This window comes from Ahaetulla prasina, chromosome 1, assembly GCF_028640845.1.
Source record: "Ahaetulla prasina isolate Xishuangbanna chromosome 1, ASM2864084v1, whole genome shotgun sequence".
NCBI lineage: Eukaryota > Metazoa > Chordata > Lepidosauria > Squamata > Colubridae > Ahaetulla > Ahaetulla prasina.
The window spans coordinates 238,921,698-238,947,896 of record NC_080539.1 but is presented as its reverse complement, the minus strand read 5'-3'; the positions used below and the strand labels follow the sequence as shown (position 1 = coordinate 238,947,896).

Below are 26,199 nucleotides of genomic sequence, written 5' to 3'. Positions count from 1 at the left end.
TTTTAATTGCTTTAACGGAGCCCGTGCTGCTTTCTAATTGATATATGTATAATATATGGATTTGGAGACTGGAAACAGTTTCATTACTTGAGGAAACTCGCGATCCAGAACTACTGTTCATTCTTTGTAATCTCCGAGCATCAGTTTTTAACCACTCTTTAATAGCCTGACTGCAAAATATAACCATCTGTCTTAGCAGATGCTCTTTCTCTTTCTTTTCCTGCTGAATGCTGTGTTTCTTTCTTGCCACTTGGTATGCTGAGGAGGAAGAGTGCAGCTAAAAATAGCAAGGTGCTTTGGAACCCAGGGCGAAATATGTTAGCAGTCAATTTATATTGTCTTAGTTCTTCTCTCAGCATGGAAAATTGATTTTTACTTCACCAGTGCGAAAGTGCCAGAAGACTCAAAATAGCTTTCGCAGCTACACTGCAGTCCCTGAGAAACAGAAATAGCACAACTAGCAGAACTCTGTAACTTTGGTGTATGCATCCATTTACATGTTATTTGCAATTTGTGCCCAAGAATAATCTTATGTTTTATTTTGCATAATCTATTGCAGAAGTCCCCACCCCCTCCCCACCCCTCACCCCCCAGTCTGTGGACCGGCACTGGTCCACAGCATGCCAGCAACTGGTCCGTCAAACAAGCGAAACCCCATCCACAGAATGCAGGCAGCACGCAAAACCACGCCCTTCTGATCCGTGGAAAAACCTTTCTCCACAAACTGGTCCCTGGTGCCCAAAAGGTTGGGAGCCACTGGTGTATTCGATTGCTAAATACATTCCAGCATGTAGTCTATTTAAAAAAGAGGGACAGGGAAAACCTGATTTTAAGAAGTGGATGACCTTTATTGATTACAAAAATCTTATGCAAGATCAGACTGGCTTTAGTAACTGCAATAGGAGACCATCAGGAAGAACCACAGCTGCAGGCTATACTGGGAAGTGAAAACATTGCTTGTAAAACAAGATACAACATTGATGATGATTGTTATCCATTCAGTTGAGTCCGACTCTTGGCATAGCGCTTGGCTTTTTAAAACTTATTTATGTTTTTAGTATATTTACTGTATTTATATTTATATTCATGATTGTAAGCCACCCAGAGTTACCTTGTGATAAGATGAGCAACCAATAAATTGAATAAACAAAAAGATAAATAAATTTTGTGGGATACAACATTTACAGAATTAATTGCTCTCCATTTGTTCATAGCAAATATTCTTCTGACATACAAAATGCCCTTTTATCCATAGGAAGGAGGGAGGGGGGGAGGGGGGAAGGAAGGAAGGAAGGAAGGAAGGAAGGAAGGAAGGAAGGAAGGAAGGAAGGAAGGAAGAGATAATTTGATAGGAGAGGAATTAGGAATTATAAAAAAGGCTAAGTACCCCAGGTCAGTCCCTTATTCAGGAACCAAAGATCGCTAGTTAAAAACTTTCAAAGCATTATTCTTATGTTGAACATTTCTGGTGATGAGAATGAAAACTAAGACACTAGCTCTGCTCTCTTCCATTACCACCTTTATTCCTTTTGGAAAAATGAAAGTAAATGTTGGGTAGTAGGGTTTTGGTTTTTTTTAAAGGGAAACATTCTCCTCAACAGCTTAAGATGTCCCTTATTCTCCCTCTCCTTGGCTTTTGCACTCTTTATTACAATTAGGATTGTTACTAACTTTGACTGACTGCCAGAAAATTCAGAGAAGGTTGTCTGTTGGGAAGGAATCCTCTTTCCCTTCACAAGAGAGCTTTGTGGCTTCCAACCTATACTCGGCTTAATCTTCATCTTCATAATAAGTTATGTTTTGTTCCTTTACATGAACTGTAATAGATTGGTTGGTTGGTTGGTTGGTTGGTTGGTTGGTTGGTTGACTGGCAAGTGACCTGTGAATAATTTTCTAGTTGTGTGGAAGAAGTAAAGCCTTTTTAAAAAACTTGTTCCACTCAATAATAAAATAATTGTCTTCCATCTTAGTAGCTGTATATTTTTTCTTTGACTTGGATGAAGAATTCATTATCAGTGTGAAACAGGTGCCTAAGTTTGAACATTTCCTCAGTCTTCTTAAGTTGTTGTATGTCAACTTTGGAGCTTTCTGATGGGTAGACTTCAACTCCCAGAATTCCCCAGTCAGCTAACCTATCTGAAAACTATGAAGATCAAGAAACACTGGTTAAACAATTCAGAAAATCAATTCTGCCTCAAGAAATGTGATGTGTTTATATAACGTGATGGTTTCTTAAACTGGAGACTGCCTTTTAAATAATGTCAATGAGAATTTGGAGATTTTCAGATTTGCTGAAGAGGCTTCCCACAACAATTCTGAAAAACAATTAGAAGAAGTAGGGGAAGCTTCACCTGTAAAATATATTCATACTCCTTGTATGTTTAGGGCTGTTTTGAGTCTTAGAAAAATGATTTATCTGTAGTCAGACAAGCACATAAATGCACATATGCACAAGCACTGTTCTATTGTGCCATGAGTCAGAACTAACAAATTATAGTTAAGCTAAAGTTGATAGTTATTTCTATTTATCAGGCATAATTAAAACATAAAGTTGCTTGTTGACTGCTGTTCAGCAAATAAATTTAGTTTTGATCCAGTTGTCTGTATGAAAATAAAATACAAATGGATTTAGCTGAAAAATGTTGTGGCTATTATTTGTTGGAAGTCTTGGCAGCCCTTTTACACTCTGGTTTGACCACCTGCTTTGTGTTAAAGGCTTAGCAGTTGCTGTCACAATCTGTCTTCCAGAGACCTTCACATGGCATCCTCTCCCTGGCTCCAATGTGTGAGAGAAGACTGTGCTGCAGTGCTGCCTTTCTGTCAATTAAGAGATACACATTTCAAAAAAGGAAATAAGCTTTATAATTTGATCTCATATCTATGTACTTTATAGTTATATAACTAGTGAGTACAGGTCATCGTCGCTAGAGATAATCTCACCTGAGAAAAGCAAATTGAAAGTTTATTTTAAAATATAAGTAAAATATATACATTTAAAAACTTCAAATATTAAGAGGCAGGTAAGTAGGGTAGGTAGGTACATGGATGGATGGAAAGATAGCTAGATAGAGAAAATGATGATAGATAGATAGATAGATAGATAGATAGATAGATAGATAGATAGATAGATAGATAGATAGATAGATAGATGAGAGTGAGTTACCTTGAACAGGGTCACTAACCTACCAGAAAATCCATAAGACAGTACAAATGAGTAGACTAAAAATGAAATATAGGAAGAGATGTTCCAAGCAAACTCCAAAGTAGAAGTAGTTATCTTAAATGGGGAAAAGGAACTTTAATAAAATAGAGTTAAATTCAATCTATTTCTTCGCAAAACAGGATTCTACAGATAAAATATAACACAATGTTCCTAACTAAATTTTGTTATCTGTTTTCTAGAGATAGCTGTGGCTACATGATGTATAGCATCTCTCTATCATGAAATGTTTATATGTCTACATCAGGCTGGTAGGCAGATTAACTGGTTATGAATGGGAGCTTATAGATAGTCATTCACAATAAACCACAGCTAAGATTTTGATCATTATCACACAAATATTACTGAGTCATAAATTATCTCTGTTGGTGTATGTGGCTTTTTTTGAAGTACCATGGAATCCATGGAAAAACTGGTGTAGTCATTATATTTAAAGAATACTTGGGTATATATATTTTTTCATTTGCCCTGTCAATCCTTGTCTTAAATATTTGTATACTTGCAGGTTACCAAGTTATGCCTAACCAGCAGCAAAACTACCAGGGTTTAGTTGGTGTCCAGCAGTCGCAAAACCAAAATCTAGTTGGAGGCCAACCCAACAACATTGGAAATCAGATTCAAGGAGTACTTGTTCCATATCCTCCCCTGCCATCTTATCAAGTAAGCTGTGATACCATTAAAATATAAGTAGTTATGCCGAATACAGTGCTCAGAAAGAACCTTTTTGTCTTTTTTTTCTAGTTTTGAAATTGAAAGAGATTATTCTATCCAGATGAAAATTCACATTTGTAACTATCCACGTGCAATCTGTAGTGGGTCATCATAGCTGCTGGATTCTTATACTTTTGTGAATACTAGACTTCAGTACTCTTAGTTGCCTTGTATACTTGTTTTGCATGAATAAACTGCCATTGTGTACGTTTCTGCTTACTATTGGTAATCCTGGCATACGCTTAATTGTTAGGTCTCCATGGCTCCAGTTTCCCAAGGACTGTCCCAACAAACATATCAGCAGCCAGTGGTTATTCCCAATCAGTCAAACCAAGGACTCCCCACATCAGGAATGCCTGTTTACTATAGTGTCATTCCGTCTGGACAGCAGAATAATTTAAGGTGAGTGTAATTTAAGATTTTAGATTAGATCTTAATGGGAGGTTGCTTTTTAGTAAAAGATTGTGGTCAAAGAAGCCATGAGGAAAAATAAAATGGGATGGAGTGGCTTTTTAGTTTTCAGAAACATTTTCTCCCTATATAAATGCTTAAACATAAAGGAAGCTCCTTTTTATGCGTTGAGGTTAAATTCTATATTTTGCACTATAGCATCTGATTGGAATTCTCCATGTTTCATGTAATACTATGGGTCCATGTCCAGCAATTTGTGTTGTGCTTCTTCCTTCCCTTCTGGGATGAGAAACTATGAATCGGTTCTTCCCTGTATGAGCATGCATGGAAACTGAAAGCGATATCACTCAAAGAAACACAAGCGTTTTGAGATTTTTGTAGAAATTATAAGCAGAATAAGGGCATTTAAGCCACCTCTATTGGTTGAAATGCATCTATTTTGTTTCGTAAAATCATTGGACTCCTTGCAATCCTCAGTGGATGCATGCATTTATTTATTTTTAAAAGTTCACCTTCTCCACAGTATAAAGACTTTGACTGCTGCTCTTCTTTATATATAATACATGAGGTTCTGCCCTATTTCTCAGTGGATGCCCAAAATAACCTCAGGTAATGCCTTAAGTATCTCTTATTGTTGAGGTAAAACGAACTGGTGAACTGCACTGCCAAGCAGGGGAATGCGCTCTTTCCAAATAAAAAATAAAAAAAAAATGCGGGTGGTGGTTCTACCGAAGAATCACAGAATAGTTAAATCAGCTAACGTCAGGGAGTAGGAGTGAGTCACAGCTGTCTATGATATTTTGGATATTGCTGTGAGATAGTGCTTCTCTAAAACCAAAGAAAACTACATTGGGAATTTTTAAAGTTATATAAAAGGAAGAAATTTGGAATATGGTGCAAATACTGAGCTAGGGCTTGAGAAGAAAAAAACTACTGTGCAGGATATGGGAATCATGCCTTGTTGTTCTTCTTCTTCGTCCTCTTCCTTTTCTTCTCCTCCTCCTCCTCCTCCTCCTCGCATTAGCTTAATTTGCAAGCCATTTACCAAGAGCAAGCGAACGTGCTGGTGTTCCTCCCATTTGCTTCCACCTTACATTCCATGTTAGTGGAATGACTAAATAAAACAAGAAAACTGTCTAGGTTTATATTACATGGCATCTCAGCTGGGATCTCTGTCTTGTTCCCAACTCAGTACAAATGCATATTAAGGCACAGTTTGTTCTTGGGCTAAGATTCTGATTTATTTCAAGAGCCGTAAGATAGGTATGCTAGTTCAGATATAATGCCAAACAATGTATGGACAGAAAGTCATTTCTAAAGCAAGCATTGAAAAGAATTCTGGGTTACTGTTGCATGTTTTATAACCCCTGTTATATGAATATGCATGAGAGTGTACTTTGTTCTTAAACATATTTCTGGAATCTGCAGAAGGCTCCTATTTCTGTTCTATATGACTGAGTCATCAGGAATGTGAATAAACACTTCTGCTATCTTTAGAAAGATTTTTTATTTTAAGGGGAGGGGGATTCTGATACAGAACAGTCAATGCACTCAGCATCTATATATCAGCTTTTCAATATTATTTGTCCCCTTCTCTGAAAGCATGCTCTCAAATTCCAGATATGCATACAAGCCTAAAAGAGTCATGTCAGGCCTGTCCCAGCTCGGTCATCTAATAATGAAAGACCCTCAACTCCATTCGTAGTGAAAGGTATTCGTTTATTAATGCCAAGTGGCTACAGCTTAGCACTGAGAATTCCCATGCAAAGTAACCCTAAGTTATTCCTCCCCTTGTCCAAGCCCTCCCCCCCTCCCCCCCCCCCCCCGGCCAGTTCCAATAAAATTTAAAGTAGGTGTTTTAGCAGCCGTTATGAGGTTTGGCGTCTCTTTGATGTGCGGCCGCATTCCGTTTCCAGGCCAGGTAGCCTTCGTCCACATTTTTGATGTCTCTAGCCTGCACATAGGATGGGTTCTGTTTCCTGTCTTCCCCACTCCTGATGGCTTACCCCCCTCTCCCCTGTGATTCATAGCAGACTAGCATCAATGCAAAGCCAGGGCTGAAGCAAGAAGACGGCAGCTCTGACAAGTACATATTCCTGCATAAATATTTAGAGCGCATTGACTTGATTCCTGTTCCTTAATATAAGTGTGCTGACTAATTTTTAATAATGAAATAAATATGGAAATTTATTTTTGTGGTTCAGTTTAACTATAAAATACTGATGATGTGCTCTTAATCTCATAGTCTGTAATGATGTTACAGAACAGCGTTAGTTGGGGGTGGATGGTAAGGAAATAGGCTTCATTACCCACCTACCCTGAGAAATTCCTAATCATATGTGCTTGGTTTGTGCAACAGAGAGTTCTGGTGGTTAAGGTCTAGTGATTAAGGCATCAGGAAAGCGGAAGATTGTGAGTTCTAGTCCTGCTTTAAATATGAAAGCCAGCTGAGTGACTTCAAGCCAGTCGCTCTCTCTCAGCCCAGGATGGCTTTGGGTCCAGGCACTCTCTCAGCCCAGGATGTCAGGCTTGGGCAACAAGCTGATTGGTTAGTTCCTGTCACAACCAATAGATCAACTCTTGCTTAATCAGAAAAAAAAGCGGACCTTGCACTTGTAGGAAAATACTAGGAAGAAAAATTATGCTTGGTTTGTATAGCATATAGTAAATATAGATCTAGATTGTGAGTAAATGCAGCTTGTTCAATATCTTTGACAAAATCAAATTTTATTATTGACTGCATTGTTTCCTTTGTGCCATCATGTAGAAGATTGTAATTTGCACAGCTAGGATTGCAGCTCTATCAGGAGAAAATGGGAAGACAGATGTAGTCTCAAAACAGCTGTATATACCAGTTACGTTCAGAGGAATTTAAGAGTATATTTAAGAGTATATGGGATTGAAGCCTACATTTGAGATTTTAATCTGTATGTGACTCAAACAAAATGTATCTTTTATTATTAATTACCTGTTGTTTTGTTTTCATGAAATATCTTCCTTGCCCTATTCTATAGATAATCCCTTGATTTTCTGATTTAAAATATATTGATTTCACTGACACTAATGAAAGACTCTGTAACAACAAAATGATGTATTGGATCATGCGTTATTTGGACATTGAGGCAATTTTCTTTTATTAAGCTTTTTTGGGGCAAAGCTGGCCTCTATAAAAGGTCATCAGATACATTTCTGAACCAGCATGCCGGGTAATACTGAAGCCATGAGGTGGTAATTGTTTCTTGTACAAAAATGCAGAGAAAATGTTGATGGAAGGAATTGCAGGAACCATTGGCAGAAACCATTATGAAATGATACAAAGGCCAACTCAGTTGTAGGAAAGGAAGAAGCATGAAAAAGAAATTAAAAACGAGTCTGCTTTGATTCTGTGTGATTTAAGAGGGGGAGGGGAAAGCTTTTAATGTTTTATAATGATCTCCTATAGAGTTCTAGTAGTCCTCATGGTATCTTTTCCCTGACCTGGCTGATAGTCTGAGGTCCTCTTCCCTTATTGACATGGAAGTAACTCTTCCATATAAAAATAGAGATTCTGAATGTTTGGATGTATTTAAATTAATTTAAATAAATTAATTTAAATACATCCAATTATTTAAATTAAATTATTTTAATTTAAATAATTATTTATTTAAATTAAATAATTTAATTTAAATAAATTTAAATTTCAAACGGCTAGATTTATTACAGTATTTTAAGGAGCAATGTTCTGTGGTACTGTGCAAATGGAGATATGGCAATAGGTGTTGAAAAACAAATTGAATAAAAGAGTTCAGAAGGAAAGGAAGGCAACAATACAAAGGAAGGTTTTTTTGGGGGGAATGCAGTGCTAACTCTTTGGCCCATCTTGGTTTTTTTGTCGGAGAAGAATAAAACATTTTGAAGTCATTGTGACCTAAACATAAACTTTCAGTAGGGTTATAATCATTCTTGCCTATTGTTGTGACCTAGTCTTACTGAGTCATTACAACACAATTAATCCCAAAAAACCCCTATTTTATTGTAACAGCTGAGAATAATGTTCATTTCCAGCTGAGTCCCAATTAGTTGCAAAAAAAGTCCTTCAGAAGAAGTCCTTCGGGATAATCACCAACCTTTATCTTCTTTGACACCCTGTCAAAACCCTTACTTGGCAAAGCCCCACGGATTTCAGAAACAAACAAGAGATGGAAACAGAGTTAGCAACATTGCTTTCCTACAAAAGGCCCAAGTGCCTTTGTTTCTCTTTTAAGCCTTACGGGAGGGGGCAATCATTTCCTGGTCTTACTCTCGAGTCGTCCCTTTTGCTTTAGCTGCTCTTGCCTTCTGGCAGCTCTGTGCATGTGTGCACTAGGAAAAGGCTCCTCCTGTTCCTCTGTCTGTCTGCTGCCCGACTGAGGGCTCCGGAGTCCGTGCATCACTCCCAGATGGCCCTGGCCCCACCTCAGCCTCTGACACAGAGCCCTCGTCCGGGCTTTCCCCAGACTCCAGGACTGGCTCATGTTCCTTGCCAGCCTCCCCACTGTCCGACTCTGCGGGCTGCTGGTAGACCACAACACCTACTGGATATTTCTGTATTGTTTGTTTTTCTACATTTAGGATTACCTTGATGTTTGCATGCCTTACATTGGTGGTGGTAGTGTTCATCATCATCTAACAACTCACTATGATATATTAAATTAACTTCAGTCTTTAAAGCCTTGTCACCTTTACAAAAGTCACTCTTCAAATAATGCACAGAAAAGTTAGAAAAAGGAAAATAGCAGTTCTGTCTATCTGTCTAGTTAACTAGTTAACTAGCTGTTAAGTCTAATGTATTCCATTTAAGATACAAAGTAAAGATAATTTATTTTCTACAACCTGTTTAATTATAAAATAATCAAATACCTGTAAATTTAGAACATATTCTCAGCTTTCAGTTGAACTTGTTCATCTGTTTCCTAAGAGACCAAAAGATAATTAATCTAGACAATCTATTATTGACATTTACTATTTTATAAGAAAAGAAGGTCATGAGAAACAATACAACCATTAATTTTAATTTCTGGAGTGCATGAAGTCTGCTTCTGTGTAAATCCCGATTAAACTTGCAACTTTCATCAAGTTTAAAGCATTATGGATGAAATGAACGTTAGGATTTAATATGCTCCTATTGTTCTTTTTTCTTACTTTCTCCCCCCCCCCCCCCCGACCTCCTCTTCCAATCTGCTGCAGCTCTTCAGTGGCATATCTTCAACCTCCAGGGTCAGAGCAGATACAGTTTCCTAGAACAACATCACCTTGTAATTCCCAACAGCTCCAAGGACAACAGTGTGCAGGTGTGAAAACAGAACACTAACAAATTAGTCCATTCTTCTTCGCTTAATTAGATTTTTTTTTTAAAAAAAGATCATTTTTGTACCAGTGCATTATGGCAAAGAATTAGAAGAGAGTTATTTTGATGCAGGGATTCAGGTGCTGCATTAGAAATTGAATTCTAGTCCTCCCTTAGGTATGAAAGGAGGCTTGTTACTCCATCTCAGTCCAGCCTATCTCGCTGCGTTCCTGGGGTAAAATTGGAAACATTATGTATATTAAATTGAAGTATACTAAATAAACACAGGGTATAAATGACGAAATTAGAGTGTATTGGCTTTAAATACTGTACATATGGTCTTAAAATTCACTTAATTTTAAGTACATGATACAGAAGTATTTCATCTATTCCTGCATACTAAAAAAAGCTGCTTCTAAGTGTCAGGGAATTTGTCAGTATAATTGATAACTGACTGTAGACAGTTTTTGGAATAAAGGCTTTTTAGAGAGGGCAGAGAGAAGAGGGCTTGAAAACATTTTTTCCCACAGAAAAGGTGGTGAAATGGCCATCTACTGATAATATCTGGAAAAAAAGCAAGATGAGATGATTCAATATTAGATGAGGTAAAACCTGACTACAGTCTGAAGAAACTAACTGTGAAACTAAAGTGTAAATACAAGGTTCCCACATACATGTGTGCTAGTCGTTCCAGCTCTAGAGGCAGTGGCCATCTCCGTTTCTAAGCTGAAGAGCCAGCGCTGTCCAAAAACGTCTCCGTGGTCATGTGGCTGGCATGATTAAATGCCGAAGGTGCATGGAGCGCTGTTACCTTTCCACCAAAGTGGTCTCTATTTTTCTACTTGCATTTTTTATGTGCTTTCAAACTGCTAGGTTGGCAGAAGCTGGGACAAGTAACGGGAGCTCACCCTGTTCTGCGGTGCCTGGATTCGAACTGCTGAACTGCCAGCCTTCTGATCAACAAGCTCAGCATCTTAGCCACTGAGCCACCGTGTCCTTTTCTTAAATACTTAGGACAATGCATAGCAAGAGCAAGACTTCAGAGAGCTCTTTAGATCTAAGCGTGTAGTAATACCACACTTCAACAACAAAGAGCAAATCAGACTAAATGCCTGAAGTTTCAATAAAGAGATTTCTCACAGTTCTTCCCTAACAATAACAGAATAACAGAATTGGAAGGACCTTGGAGGTCTTCTAATCCAACCCACTGCTCAAGCAGGAAACACTATACCAGTCCAGACAAGTGCTGTAGTCATTTGTAGCTGTTCTGGTGCACCTAATTCTAATTTTAGGGATTTGAGGTAGAGACAAATGTAGCTGTATGCTTACTTTTCCCACATGCATAATTTGCATTGATGTTTCCCAATGGACTACGAAGTGTAAATAGTACAGTACATGATATTTGTTATATTTTCCCCCTTTCATTAACTATATTGTTGAAATAAAGATTAAATATCTCTGTGATAAAATGTTAAACATTTCAAGGGAGTATATAGTTTTGTATGGCTATATTTAATAATTAGTATATTTTAATTATCCACTGTGGAAAACTTGAATAACCTTACGTATCATTTTGAGTCAATGATAATTGAATTCTTGCAAAATTTACTTCGGTACTTTTTTTAAATTATGCTGTATGAGAGTCCCAAGAACAGATTTTTAAATTAACTTTTAATTTAATTAAATAAACAGTCTTAAAAACAAAGGCCCTCCCATTTGGTAGAAGTGTTTGAGCTCCAGCAGTGGTAATTATTTTGAGCCATCTTTTCAGCTGTTCAGTTTTGTAAAGCAACTTTTCAAGAAGTGTGTATGAGTACATGCGTGCGTGGGTGTGTGTGTGAGAGAGAAATAGAATGAATGGGGGGTGGGATTAGTTAAAAGTTGCCTTATCTCCCTCTACCTCTAGTCACAATAAAGTGGAGTCCTACAAATCTCCATGGCAGAAGGTCCAAAGTATTGGGCTATATTCAGTGTTATTTGCACAAGAGCTCAACACTTCTACCAAATGGGAACCCTTTTTTAAAAAAAGTTTGTTAATTTAATTAAATTAAACGTTAATTTAAACATCTCAAACAGCATAATTTTTTTAAAAAAGTATGCAAGTAAATTGGGCAAGAATTCAATTATCATAGACTCTAAACAATGGGTAAATTTATTCAAGTTTTCTACAGTGGATAATTAAAATATACTGATTGTTAAATATAGTTCCACAAAAACACATTACACCCTTGAAATGTTTTGACTTTTTTATCACACAGATATTTGATCTTCATTTCAACAATATGGTTAATAAAGGGGGGAAAGAATGTAACAAATATCATGTATTATTTACATTTAATAGTCCGTTGGGAAGTTTAAGTACACATCAATGCAAATTATGAATGTGAAAACAAGTAAACATACTCCTACATTTATCACTACCTCTAATCCCTAAAATTAGAATCCAATGTACCAGATCAGCTACAAATGATTATAGCATTCGTCTGGACTTGTATAGGGTCTCCTGCTTGAGCAGGGGGTTAGATTAGAAGACCTCCAAGGTCCTTCCAACTCCTATTTATTCAAGAACTACCTTTCCCCCTACCCTCCCATTGCTCCCAACTCTGCTTCAAAGTCCTCTGCTCCAATCCTCTAAAGCAAACTGTGTCTGTCTGCAGGCAAACACAGTTAGAACAGAACCAGAGGAGTTAGAATCAAAACGCTCTTAACTGCAAGTCTGACATTGACAGAGCATTCAGCAGGGCCTTGACTGATAACATCAACCTACAGGCAGATTTGTTTAGAGTTTTCAGAACGGCAAAGGAGAAATATTAACACCTCTTCTTTCCAATCTTGTTTTGCAGCAGTAGCACCACCACCCAGTGGAGGAATGGTAATGATGCAGCTCAATATTCCCAATAATCCTCAGCCTCGGCCCCATTCCCCTCCTCAGTGGAAGCAGAATAAATATTATTGTGATCATCAAAGAGGGCAGAAATCAACAGAGTTTGGTTCATTGGAGAATTGCCCACAGGTATAACTTATCCTGTGCTTGGAAAACCTAGTTATTTTCAGGAAGGGAAACCTCTCTTTTACAAGGCTGTTGTGGAATGTTTGTTATCCACATTGAATTTTTAGACTTTGAAGGAAGGATGAAAGATAAGAAATTCATTCTGGTTTTGGATCTGGGAAGGGCTGACTTTTCCATAATTCAAATGCCATCCCCCATCCCAAGATATATTAAGGAAGTCATCCAAGTCTAAAGTCCAGTACCATAGGAAAATTAACAAAAGGTTACATTGAATGAGATTAGAAGATTATTAGAGTTCTAAAGTATTGATCCTTCTACATAGTATCCAAGAATGTGTAGAAATAGCATTTTTCTCTTCATTTGTTTGTCACTTGCGTTGATGTTATGCCTCATAACTATAGGAAAGGAGAATCATGCTTTCAAGAAATTACTAAGTGTGAGAGTTCAACTGGGTTGCACATCACAGAATGATTTGTACTGAGCAAAGATGATTTAAACTAGACACCCACCCACCCCCGAGTGTACTAAAGGCGTATTTTTTCCCATGCTCTGACAAGATTGTATATTTTCTCTCTGTCATTAAATTAACAGCTACAACATAGTCCACAAATAGGTAGCCCTGCCACATCTCCAGCTCAGTCACCGGCACCAACTCAGCTTTCAAACATGAAGAACATCCGTCCCACTTTAACACCTCTTCCTCTCGTGCCCCCATTCTCACGACATTTCGTTCCTGGACAAGGTAAGAATTCCCATTTGCTAAATAACTGATTATGCTGTATTACTACTTTTAAAAGCTAACTAGGAAGTTACATTTTGTTTCTTTCAAGAAAAAAAAAGGAAGTTTTGCTTTTTTTTAAATTTGCATTTATATCCCGCCCTTCTCCGAAGACTCAGGGCGGCTTACACTATGTTAGCAATAGTCTTCATCCTATTTGTATATTTATATACAAAGTCAACTTATTGCCCCCAACAATCTGGGTCCTCATTTTACCTACCTTATAAAGGATGGAAGGCTGAGTGAACCTTGGGCGTGGTGGGACTAGAACCTGCAGTAATTGCAGGCAGCTGCTGTTAATAGACTGTCTTAGCAGTCTGAGCCACAGAGGCTTTCCCATTGTTATTCCTGTTCAACTGCCCGCTAAGTAAGGACACAGCTTGTGTCAATTTATTTGCTACCAATTTGGGATTTATGAATTTTGGATAGTGAAGTTGTGTCAGAGATTTTCAATTGTGTTATCAGAAGGGTCAAATCAACCTATGTGCCTCCACACTTTTGGGGCACTCTGCATCCTCACTGACCATTGGCCAGGCTTCAGTGGGTTATTGTAGTTTTCTTGAAGTCTTTATTGTCAGGCACAGGTAACCAGACCTGCCCATATAAGGTTCAAGCTTACCACTTTATTACATTCTGCGTGTTATACAGGAAACTCCTCTGACTGACAGCCTTTGGCTGAGAACAGATAGATGAGGTTCTATGGAGCTTAAGGGGACTCTGTTCCAGACCCCTTGTGAGTGCGCAAGGACTTGAGCCTCATTGCTTGCTGGAGGCCTCTCCACCAGCCTGGCTGGATCTCTCCCAACATCATTTGATCGGCTGTTCATTAGTATACTCTGCTAATTTTGATTGACTTCATATAAAAGGGTTTACAGTGTTTGGGGCTGGCAATCCTGATGTCTTTTTTGCCTGTGAAAATATCTTTGTATCCTCCAGATTATGATGTAATCACTGTACAATTACATATTTTATTTTACTTAGCCCACTCTTCCCTGTGACCCCCAGACCATAATATGCAGTACTTCTCCATGCTGCCATGCAGGGTTGGGAATTTTTTTTTTTTAATGAAAAGTTCCCTAAATTAAATTTTTCCTCCAAAATTTTGCTAAAAATAGATACTTAAGAGTACAAAATACTCTTTAATTTTTCAGTTATCTATTCTTAACATAAAATAGCATTGGTATTTGAAGTTGAAATTATCTTGTTTCTGTGTATTTCTTCAGGAGATGCCAGATATCCCCTACTTGGCCAGCCTTTGCAGTACAATCCTTCTCTGCCACACGGGCACATAGCAGGTCCACAGGTACGAAAAGGCGGCTTTCTTTACAGCAGGTTACCAAACAGAATAACATAAATGTTGTCATTGTTCAGTCTCTAAGTCATGTCCGACTCTTCGTGATCCCATGAACCATAGCACTCCAGGCTTCCCAGCCCTCCTCTGTATCCTGGAGTTTGCCCAAATTCATGTTCATTGTGTCGATGACACTATCGAACCATCTCATCCTCTGCCATCCCCTTCTCCATTTGCCTTCAGCCTTTCTCACCATCAGGATCTTTTCCCACGGGTCCTCTCTTCTCATAAGGTGGCCAAAGTATGAGAGCTGATGGTGTTCTGTATCAAACACTTTGACTGAGAAAAGTCAAACTTTTGACTTTAGAAAGTGATTTTTAGGCATGCTGTGCATTTCAGTTTCTCTTTAAAGTAAGTCTTGGATAATTGTTCCTTAAGTCTATAGAACGTGACTTAAATGGATAGTTAATGCTGCAGACGTAGCTTATATTTGCCTTTTGAAACAGCATAACACTTAGAGCTACTAGTGTGTGATCAGAGATGTCCAGTTAAACCTAGATTTGGAGATAAACAATCACAAAGTTACTTAATTGCCCATATTGAATTACCTGCAACAAATCAGGAGCTTTGGTGTTATGCTATTTGGACATCATTAAAAACATTCCAGTGCAATGAATAAATGATTCGTTATTTATATTCCACCTTTCTGTCAATAGGACTTTGAAGACAGGCAACAATACAAATAAAACATAAGACCTTAAAATAGTTAAACAGTTAAAAAATGAAAGTTAAAAGCATAGCTCTGTTTCATGAATTCAAGTTACAGGGTGCTAGATCTCGTTCCAAGAAGAAGCTGTAATATATCATTTAAATGGCTCCATTAAATTTGATCATGTGGCAATCTTCATTCTTTGTGGTTGGACAATATGTATGTTGGAAGTAGAAGAAATATCATTCCTGATCAATTTTTTTGTGTATATGCATCTAAATTCTCTCTCTCTTCCCCCCCCCCCACTCCCTCCTCTCTTATCACCTCACTCCTATTTTAGTGTCAGCCAGGAAACAGACATGGAAATAGAGGAAGAAAACCGGCTAAAAAGGCTGCTTCAGCTGATCTTGGTGCGGGAGAACCAGGCATGTACCTCATTGTCTGGTATAACTCTGTGATGCAAATGTAGTACTGTTGAAGTATATTACTGTATTTTTCGGACTATAAGACCACCAAAGTATAAGACACACTTAGCTTTTGAGGAGGAAAACAAGAACAAAAAAATCTTGCCTCCTTGCAGCAAACCCAAACAGCATGGTCAGCTTCAACACAGCCTGATTTAGCACGAGCAGCTGATTGGTGGTTGGATCTGCCTCCCAGAATACCTCCTATCAGCTGTTCCAAGCTGCGGGGATCACTGGCGCCTATCCCCGCTGCCTAGAACGGGCCGAAAATGGGAGACACGAGGCCGAAAATGGGGCATGCGGAGGCAGCGATAGGTGGCAGTGGTGATGGGTGGCGGCGATCCCCGCAGCCTGGAACAGCTGATAGGAGGTATTCTGGGAGGCAGATCCAACACCAGCTGCTCGTGCTAAATTAGGCTGTGATGAAGCTGACCATGCTGTTGCTGTTTGCTGCTAGGAGGCAAACTGCTAGGAGGCAGAAGCTGAAGGGTGGGGGCCAGCAGGTGCCCAGGGCTTTGGCAACATTTGCTGTATAAGACCCACAGACATTTCCACCCACTTACTGTGTGTGTATGGAGGGGGGAGTGTGTCTTATACTCCGAAAAATACGGTATATCTCTATTCCATGCCACTCTGTAGGCATAACTATGATCTGGAGATGAATGCAACTTACCTTAGTAGTTCTTAACCTGTAGGCTGCTGGCCCAAAATGAATTAATATGCATGAGGTGTAGGGTGGGGCACCATAGTAATAATAAGAAATTGAAATTTTATTTGACACAAGCATGAACCCCAGATTGTGATTGATTGGATTTAGTTGATTTGACAATCTTATGTTTCCAGAACAGGAGGGGGCAAGTTTGGTCTTAAATGAATAGGTATGTTTTCTCATACCTTTGAGAGTCATCCCCTTCTCTCACCAGCTTCTATTTCTTAGTGTCTATACCTTCCTTTTTCTGCTGACTTGCAGTGGCCTTTCCTAGCCAATTCTACTGCCTCAGTTGGTGTGTTCAGTTGCTCATTATGTACTGTAACTGTGGAACAGTCTGCAACAGAGCATGACTTAAGGTATAGCCCTTCAAATATATAACCAAGCTTTGAAATTGTCTATAAAAATCAAGTATTAATTTAATATAATAAATAGGCTGCTGTGTTTTGTACCAGTTGGCGTTTCCAGGCGGTCTTCAAGGGAGTGTCATTTAGATGTCGAACAGAGTGGGAGAGAACTTTTCTCTGGGGCATTCCCTATAAGGCCACCAAAAGACTCAACCTCTCATTCTATGACTGACTATTTGGAAAGCACTAGAAACATCGTAAAACAATGCCCCCCATTACCAGCCCTTACAGATGGTCCAGAAGACTGCTATAATCAACAGTATCAAAAGTTGCCAAGAGGACTAGTAGAAGGATGGTTGCATTCTCACTGTCCATGCTTTCTGTATGTCATTATGAAGCAAGACCAAGGTGCTCCATTGCATCTCCCAGCTTGACTGACAAGAGTTCAGATAAGATAATCCATTTCTTCCAGAGCCCTTTGTAATTGCCACTTTATTGAAGTTACTGAACTGCCAGCTTCTTCACAACTTGCCTCCAAAGAGGAGGTTGAATGTAAGGCAGTGGTTGTCCGATCCAGGTCAGATTCTTTGAAGAGAGGATAGACTTCTTTTAGGCGAACTGGAATCTCCCTCTTTTATAAAGAGGCATTTACTTCAGCTTGTACCCAGTTCTTTCCAATGCTTGTACCCAGTTCTTTCCAACGCCATTTAAATTAGCCAGGCAAAGCAAGGATCAAATTCACAAGTCCACTTCCTGGAAACTCAACCCCTCTGTTCCACCCAAACAGCTTCCAACTAAGAGCAAATGCAAGCTGTTCCATCCGTGAAAATATTGGCCAGGTGATCATATTCCATACTTGGTGGATCCTCCTGGTCATCGTTAAATTTGAGCTACTCTAAATAGCACAGCTGGCTGGCATTATGCAGATGAAATGAGAAGTACCCCCCTTGAGTAGGTTTAGGCTTAAACTCTACTTGTAGTTGGTCATACTCACTCCTTATTTGCATTAGAGTTGCTCCAGGCATCCTTTCACCCATTTCACTTCCTGAAAGTCTTTGGTAAACTAAGGAGCCCCTCAAGTTCTGTGAAAGGAGAAGGGCCATTCAAGAGCCATCTTGTCAAGGGCCTAGGTCACCTCCATTATCCAAGGCTAACAGATGCTTGCAGAACTGCTTTCTAAGTAGCTGGGAAATTCCCTAAGTGCTGTTCAGGAACCCTCTGGATCCGTTGGGCCTGTACATAGTAGCCCTTGTGTAGTAATATTGTGCATGTTGCAGCCACACCTGGTACATGTATGTAAAATCTTTTTTTTTTTTACAATTGAGGTATTGTAGACCGATAACTCTTTAAACCAGGGGTGAAATCCAGCAGGTTCTGACGGGTTCTGGAGAACCAGTAGCGGAAATTTTGAGCAGTTCGGAGAACCAGCAAATACCACCTCTGGCTGGCCCCAGAATGGGGTGGGGAAGGAGATTTTGCAATATCCTTCCCTCAGGAGTGGGGTGGGAATGGAGATTTTGCAGTATCCTTCCCCTGCTATGCCCACCAAGCCACACCCACAAAACTGGTAGTAAAAAAAATTGGATTTCACCACTGCTTTAAACCATCTCTTTTTGGCAGTTAAGAATTTAGCCATTTCAATAGAGTGAATGCTGTGAATATATCTCAGTTTAGATCTTACTATTAGAGAAGAGGCTAAGTAGCCGTTTCCTCTTTCCTCAACAGATGAACATTGTTATAACAGTGATAGCAAAAAAAAAAAAGACTCTGCAAAGCATGTATTGTTACATTAAATTCTAGCTCCTTTAATAGTCACTTAATGCTTAGTCTTGAACTTTAAGAAAGTTGAAAGAAACTGAATTATATTTCCCTAATTGTTAAAGTATGGCAACACTGATGATTCCTCATTATGCTACAAGCCTCCATCAAATATGTTTTAAAGTGGCTATCCCTTGATTATGGAACCCATTTTCCCTTTTCAGATCCCAAAATTGGAATAGTGATAGGTTGTGGAACGAATACAATATTTTACTGCCAGGCAATCACAAGAGTTTTGTACTTGGGCCACTCTTTAGTAAAAGCACCAGGATATTCATCCCAAACAGCCATTTTAAATCCTGTGTTCTCCTTCAGTTATAGGAAAAGTTTTGGAAATTACTGAACTGCCAGAGGGAATAACTCGCGCAGAAGCTGAAAAATTGTTTGTGGAACTTCTTAAAGTTGGTGCCAAGATTCGGTGGCTACGAGACCCTCCATCGGTGCAAGTGCATCAGCCACACCAACACCACCATCGCTACTGTGGGAGTGGAGATAGCAACGTAAACACGGAACCCTCCAAACTTAGTGACTTGGCATCCACGTATACAGTCCTGGCAACGTTTCCCACCATGTCTGCAGCCCAAAATGCATTGAAGAAACAAAGTAACTCACTGAACAAGTTTAGGTTGAGAACAAGCAAAAAGCATTACGACTTTCACATCCTGGAAAGAGCTAGTTCTCAGTAACAGTTACGGCACTGAACATTCAGCCTTTATTACTTCCATGTCCTTATCTCTCTTCTACTTGATTGGCTTGATGTTTATGGTTTTTTTTTTGTTACTGTCTTCATAAAACCCCTTGGATGTCAGACACCAGTAAAGTCTTTTAAGAATTAAACCCAGTGATCCCGGAGAAGATGCAGGGGGAAAAAATTAAGTTCAATCATCAACTTACAAAACACGGCTGTGATAGGATAAAACGGACAGTCAGCCTTCTGTAATGAATGCTATTAAAGATCCCTTTTTGTAATACTTTTATTTTATATTTCCAAATTCTTGTACCAGATCCAAAGCTTTGTTGTACAGCAAACTTTTATTCACGAGAAATAACCATATTCTTACCTGCATTTTGTAATCCCTTTGTATAAAGCCAGCACGCTTCTCTCAGTTTAAGAGCAGGGAACTGGGGTCAGAAAAGAAAGAGAGAAGAGCTTCAAGGGAATTACACTCTTTCTAGCCCAATATGCAAAAGGCAAAGAAATTAGCTCATTTTTTCCTCCCTTTTCTTCCTCTCCAAGATAACAGAGTCCTACAGTAACTACTGAAGACCTTCTCCACCCCTTCCCTTTCTAGATTTCTTTAGGAAATGTGAATGGTAACTGCCAATAAATTCTACTTTTGAGCATCTTGTTTCTATTCCAACAGAATAAATATTAAAAAGGGAAAAAAAATGACCATCACCAATGATTTTAACTGGAACCCATTAGTTTTCAGTTAACGGTTAAAAGGTGACTCTCCAAATGGTAAAAAGTTTGCACTTTAATTGTGTTCCCATCAATATGTTTATTTCTTTACTTTTTTTTTTTACTGTAAGTGATCACATTTGATAAGTGCTGGAAACTTCTTAAGTGGTTTAGATATGTTTTTTTTCATCATTTGTAGAGGATCATTGGACATCAACTGATTCATTGCACATATAAAGGAGACACCTTTTTCAATTTCTGTATAATTTGCAAGGCTGTACAATGTGTGCTGATGCAAGTTTGGGAAAAATAAATGTTTACAAATATACATTTTCTGGAGTGCTGTTTTAAAGAAGAGTTCAGAACGGGTATGTTGGGAGATGGATCCTCACTGCAAAGGGTCATATATCTAATTATAGTTTGGTAATAAATGTGAAAGATTTTAATGATTTATTAATATTTTTAACTATTGAGTTTGTATTGTGCAGGTCTTCATGGGAGAACTTCAGTCTATTCACAAATTCAGAAACAAAAATGGAAGTCTTACAGATAGGTTTAATAAAAATGTGATATTTTAGTTACTGATTGGAATATATGTTGTAGATACAACAGAATATAGTAGAAACTCAGCTGTGGGTCATTGATTAATCATGGGACATCTGGTACAATCCAAATGCTTGCCTGAAATTCCCATAAATTCGGGTCATTAACAATCCTAGTTGTGATTCTGGGAATTTGTAGTCTAAAATAATTGGAGATGTATGATTATTTGTCCTATACTAGGCCCTAGAAACTACTTGAAGGATGATTTATAGGCAATCAGGCCTTTTTTGCAGTCTTAGCTAGTTTGGCCAATTACAAGGAATTGATAAATTTATTCCTCCCAAAAAAAGAAACTTGGGAAGACTGGATGCCATCTATCATGCAGTACAACATGATAGTTAACATGTCAGTGGTCTGGGTCAAGCCCACATGGTGTCTGGAGCAGAAAGGTCGATACAGTTTTTTCATGTGACTTCTAGAACCTTTGAAACCAAGATTTGAGAAGCAATTTCAAAAGGAAAATGAAGGGTCCTTGGTGCTATCATGAGCTTGGTTGTTTTCTTGCAGATATTCCATTACCCAAGCTTGGTATCATCATCGGTGATGAAGTTACCTAGTTTGGGAAATGAAAACTTCTGCAAGAAAATATCCAAGTTTGGAGAGCACCAAAGACCCATCATGAGCCACAAATATTCTCCTTTATTGAAAATCTAAATGTTAAGTACAATATAATAAAAATCTGTTTGTGAAAAAACAGCAAAGTAGATAAGAGCAGTTCTCTTTTCTTTACATATTAAAGAATATGTTTATACGCTATTATTTAGCGTATGATGAGAACATGACAAAAGATATATATATATAAAACATATATGTACACTATGCCACAGCTTAAACTACATTGTGCAGGATTCACACAGCATAAACCTGTTTACAAACTGCAATGGCTAGTTCACTTATGGATTTGGCTTAAAGTGTTCTATGAGCCTAGCTATAGTAAAAATCACTGTATTGCTCTGGATTTCACAGGGCTTGTGGAGTCTCATACAGAACCTCTGCAAGCAGAGGTGGGCAGCACATAAATTAACAACCGGTTCATCCAGCACTGTGAGAGCGTGCACATGCTCTTTGCTTGTGTGTGTGCCTTCTGCGCATGCGCTTCACTCACATGGGTGGTTTGCATGCATGCACATGGCTTTAAAATGTGGCTAAATAGGACTGCATAGTGCCGGGGCCTCAGGTCGCAACTACCAGTTTGTCCGAACCGGCAGCAGTCCACCTGTTTGCAAGTGAATATCAGATAGTAAAAACAAAATGTAGTGAACTCTGAGGACTTTCAGTTAAATGTTCAGGAAAGAAAAACAAGTTCCAGTCATGAAAAACCAGTAAAACTAGATATTGATAATTGTGTCCTTGAACAATTGGCTCTGGAGCTGATCAAAGGGAAGAAACTTTGAGTTAACTGCCCAAAAGTGTAATGATGACTAAGGTGGGTGAATTTGAAATGAAGATTCATAAAAGGTAAGAAACTAATTGTGATGATTGTTAATACGGCAAAGAATATTTAGAAGCCAATCTAAAAAGCCATTTCATCCAGTGCCCTGCTCAGTACCGAATCCACTAAAGCAGCACCATCAGTCTTTTTTTTAAAGACCCCCAGTGAAGAAAAATTCACTTCATTGGGCAGCCAGCACCAAGCACAAACAATCAGAATAGCTCCGAGACTTAGTCAAGAGTTTATTACTGAATCACCAGTTTACAAGAATCTCTCTAGACTTGCCTGCTTTTCCCTGGGAAAGCCTGATCTAGAGCCATTTTTGATCTTGTATACTTCCTCCCACCAATAGCGTCCAAGCTGGAATATGTCATTGATTTCATCATTCTACCACAGCCAGTACCATGGTTATGATTATGAATTAATGGTTTTCTCAATTTTTCATAGTAGGCTAAATGTTTAATTTTAGGAACTGGATTTGCACAGCTAAAATGTTGGCTAGTCTGTAATGCGTAATGGCTAGATTTGTTGCGTAATTTGGTGCAAAAAAGAGTATCGGAACTAGTGTCTCTAGACAACAGCTTTTGAGGAAAATGAGGATACAATTACAGTAGCCTTCCATTAGTAGTAATCGTTTTCATAAAATCATGGACCTGTAAGGAACCAATTGAATGGAAACTACCGTACATTTTGGAGTATAAGACACACTTTTTCCTCCCTAAAAGAGGGTGGAAATGTTGATATGTCTAATACACTGAATATGGCCATTTTTGGCCTCCCAAAACTGCCCCATCCGTCCCATTTTCATCAAACACGGGGCCATTTTTCACAAAAAATGGGGTATGCAAAGGATTTGGGAGGCCTTCAGAATGCTCCTGGGGGATGGGGAGGGCAAAAACAGGACACAAGGAGGGCTCAGGAGGCCAAAAAATGGGCCCGTTTTTTGCAAAAACAGGATGCGCAGAGGGTTTGGGAGGCCTGCAGAGTGTTCCTGGGAGCCGGGGAGGGCAAAAAACAGAAACACGGATGCCAAAAACTACGTTTTTTCTTATTTTCCTCTTCAAAATCTTGGTGCGTCTTATACTCGGTGCATCTTATAGTCTGAAAAATATGGTATTACTTTCAGAAATACCAGAGTCTTCAAAAAAATTCCCGAATTAACTCATTTCTTAATTAGATTGGGGGGGGGGGAAATTAAATGAGAGATTTTTTAAAAGTGGCAACATGTTCATACAATTTTAACAAGCTTTTAGATGCTGGAAAGTGTATATTTGTTGGTCTGGTTACAGTAATTCACAGCTAATAATTCTGAGGCCAAAGTATTGCATTGTGCTTTGCATGGGCCAGCCTTGGAAGACCAATCAAAAATTGCAATTGTTATAGACGGGAGCAGTCTGACTGTCAGCTAGTGAAATTCTGTAGAAATAGGACAGCAATATACAGGTACTGCATTAGCTTCCAATAGGTTTCCGGGTACAATTCAAAATGCTGGTTTTGACTTTAAAAAGCCTAATGCAACATAGTTCCAGATATCTCCAGGATTACTTCCTTCAAACAGAATGTCCAACCCGTTTGCCCAATGCAGGTGAAAATGCTGCAACTCTCCCTCTCACAAGAATTGGGGGGGGGGGGGCAGAAGTAAAGTGCTTCAGCTATGATCACATTCCAGAGACCCCAATGGCTCCAAACTTGGTGGCACTCATAAAAATAGCAACGAGAGGGCCTTCAGATTCTGGTAGGTTGTTCACTGGCAGGGGCTCTGGTTAGCTGCTCCTGTTGATCTGTAATTTTGCAAACTTTCTGTCTTTGATGGCACCTTGTCTTTGATTGTTTCATGGTATAATTGGAGGCCTGGACTTGTGTTGTCCAAAGATACATAACTTTCATCATACTTTCTTGAAGATTGAGGGCAAAAGAAGAATGGGACAACAGAGAATGAGGTGGCTGGATGAAGTCACTGAAGCAGTCAGCGTGAGCTTAAATGGACTCCAGGGGATGCTAGAGGACAAGAAGGTTTGGAGGAATGTTGTCCATGGATTGCAATGAGTCAGACATGACTTTGCTACTAACAACAACAACAACAACAAACTGCCTTGAGTTATTTTGGAGTATAGCGATATATAAAATTTGTAATAAATTAATAAATAAGCTCTTAACCATACCATAAAATTGTATAAAAGTTCATCAAAATGGGTGCTTTACACACTGAAAATATATTAAATTTGGGGAACTCAAATGCTGCAATTCTTTGACCCCCAGAATGACGAGATTATGCAATCCCCTAAATAAAATTAATAGTTTAATTAGAATCAGGTTTCAACAAAAAGTAAATATGCCACTTACATTTAATAATTTAATTTTAATCTATATAGCAAAATAAGGATAAACTGCAACAATGTTTCTATCATCTGTTTTCATATGATGTTTTATTTTTGTTTGGCTGTGTTGCTATCAGTGAACAGTTTTTCTGATTAATAATAATTGAGTTCATGCTACTCCAGTAACAAACAGACTTGTGTTGTCCAAAGATACATAACTTTCATCATACTTTCTTGAAGCATTAATGATAGATTGCTCACCTCCAACTCTTCTGCTATCATTTTGAAATGCTAGAAAATTAAAATACTGGATAAAAATATTTAATTTCACTGCTATATAAACTTCTGATAAACTACTGCATACTACACCACCAAAGATAACAAAAACACCCAAATATTTCTGAGATAATCCAAGGCCAAGTATTAGCGATTTCAATGGTCTGATCTGACTCTTAAATTGTATGTGATCTCCTATATATCAACAGTCACAACTCAAAATCTGAGAACCCCTGACATAATTATTGAAATGTTCCAAAGACACAAAATCGCTTCAGTCATATTTTGGTAATTTTTTTCTTTTAGTATGAAAAGAAGAGAAATGAATTAAATATTATTTCACTCTTATATGTGTTTATTCAGAAATAAATCCTTTTAAGCTTTGCAAGCACAAAAGGAAAACCTAGCTGACTTGATTAGTATTCAGACTGGAGACTGCTTTATATTAAAACGCAGGATGACTCATTCCATAATCCCCACAGAATTATAGTTTTGATACCATAATAATAATAATAAAAAAAACTAATTCGCAACTTGAACTTATTTCCTAAAATAAAGTTTATTATTACCCTCATAAAATACCTGGGGACCTTTATAATAAAAAATATATAATTGAAAGCCCAATCCCTACCAATGTGAAAAAAATGTGCACATGTAGATCTAACAGTGCAAACATATGCATGTATATAAGTCCAACTGAACTCAAGAGGACTTAGTCACAGAGCAGTATATCTGAAATTTCAGACTGAAATATTAACCCAGACAGCTGCTGATGCTGGTAGAAACATGTTGTCTGGTAACCATGTGTAATCTAATGGAGTTTCCTAAAAGGGTGTAATAGGAGTAACATTTACCTTGGCTTAAAATCAATAAAGTTATTTTAACTAAAGTTGATCCAGTATGAACCCTGGCATGATTACAATGTTTTTCAAATTTCAATTAAGTTTCTTTAGAAGCCTTCTTATTCTGTTCTTTGCTATCAGTGATCACAAGGATGACACACATATTCTGCTATATTTGAGAGCATACTATCATCTTTGCTAGAAAGACTTTCTTCAGGCTTAAGAGTAGAGAAAATTTCACCTGTTAAGTATTTGCCTGCCTATCGCATTCAGAGGAGTGGGCAGGATGCATGAAATCCATGGGCAACAATGAAACAAAGCCAATAGTGCCAGTCAAACTTCATGAGCTTTATGTTTACATTTCTGAAATGCCTGTAATTTAGAATACAGAAATAACCTATTGAGGTCAGCCACAATAGCCAATATTAATTTCTGTCCCAGAGGTTAAAATTTCTGAACAATGTTTTACAAATTTCACAAAGTGGTTTCATTTCAACGAAGCAGTAAGAACCCAATTTTAAAACACAAGGTACTTAACATGAAACAATACAAT

General features: G+C 38.3%; 1 protein-coding gene and 1 long non-coding RNA gene across 13 annotated transcripts in view; one reads left to right on the top strand and one right to left on the bottom strand.

Annotated features, from left to right (window-relative positions):
* Positions 1-19,848, top strand: part of R3HDM1 (R3H domain containing 1) — a 94,212-nt gene extending 74,364 nt beyond the window's left edge. For 11 of the 12 annotated variants that reach the window (XM_058193914.1, XM_058193903.1, XM_058193886.1 and 8 more), the window contains 8 exons: positions 3,726-3,880; positions 4,185-4,333; positions 9,548-9,651; positions 12,491-12,660; positions 13,249-13,399; positions 14,659-14,738; positions 15,776-15,860; positions 19,089-19,848. In XM_058193914.1, coding sequence (XP_058049897.1) covers positions 3,726-3,880; positions 4,185-4,333; positions 9,548-9,651; positions 12,491-12,660; positions 13,249-13,399; positions 14,659-14,738; positions 15,776-15,860; positions 19,089-19,459 — 1,265 coding nt within the window. In that variant the 3' untranslated portion in view covers positions 19,460-19,848. The remainder of the gene's footprint in view (positions 1-3,725; positions 3,881-4,184; positions 4,334-9,547; positions 9,652-12,490; positions 12,661-13,248; positions 13,400-14,658; positions 14,739-15,775; positions 15,861-19,088) is intronic. The other variant, XM_058193941.1, reaches the window with a different exon arrangement.
* Positions 1,321-26,095, bottom strand: LOC131203616 (uncharacterized). Its single transcript, XR_009156440.1, has 3 exons — positions 25,888-26,095; positions 9,221-9,273; positions 1,321-2,817 (listed from the first exon to the last, which is right to left on the bottom strand). It is a non-coding gene; the product is annotated as an uncharacterized LOC131203616 (long non-coding RNA).
* Between the last annotated feature and the right edge of the window lie 104 nt (positions 26,096-26,199).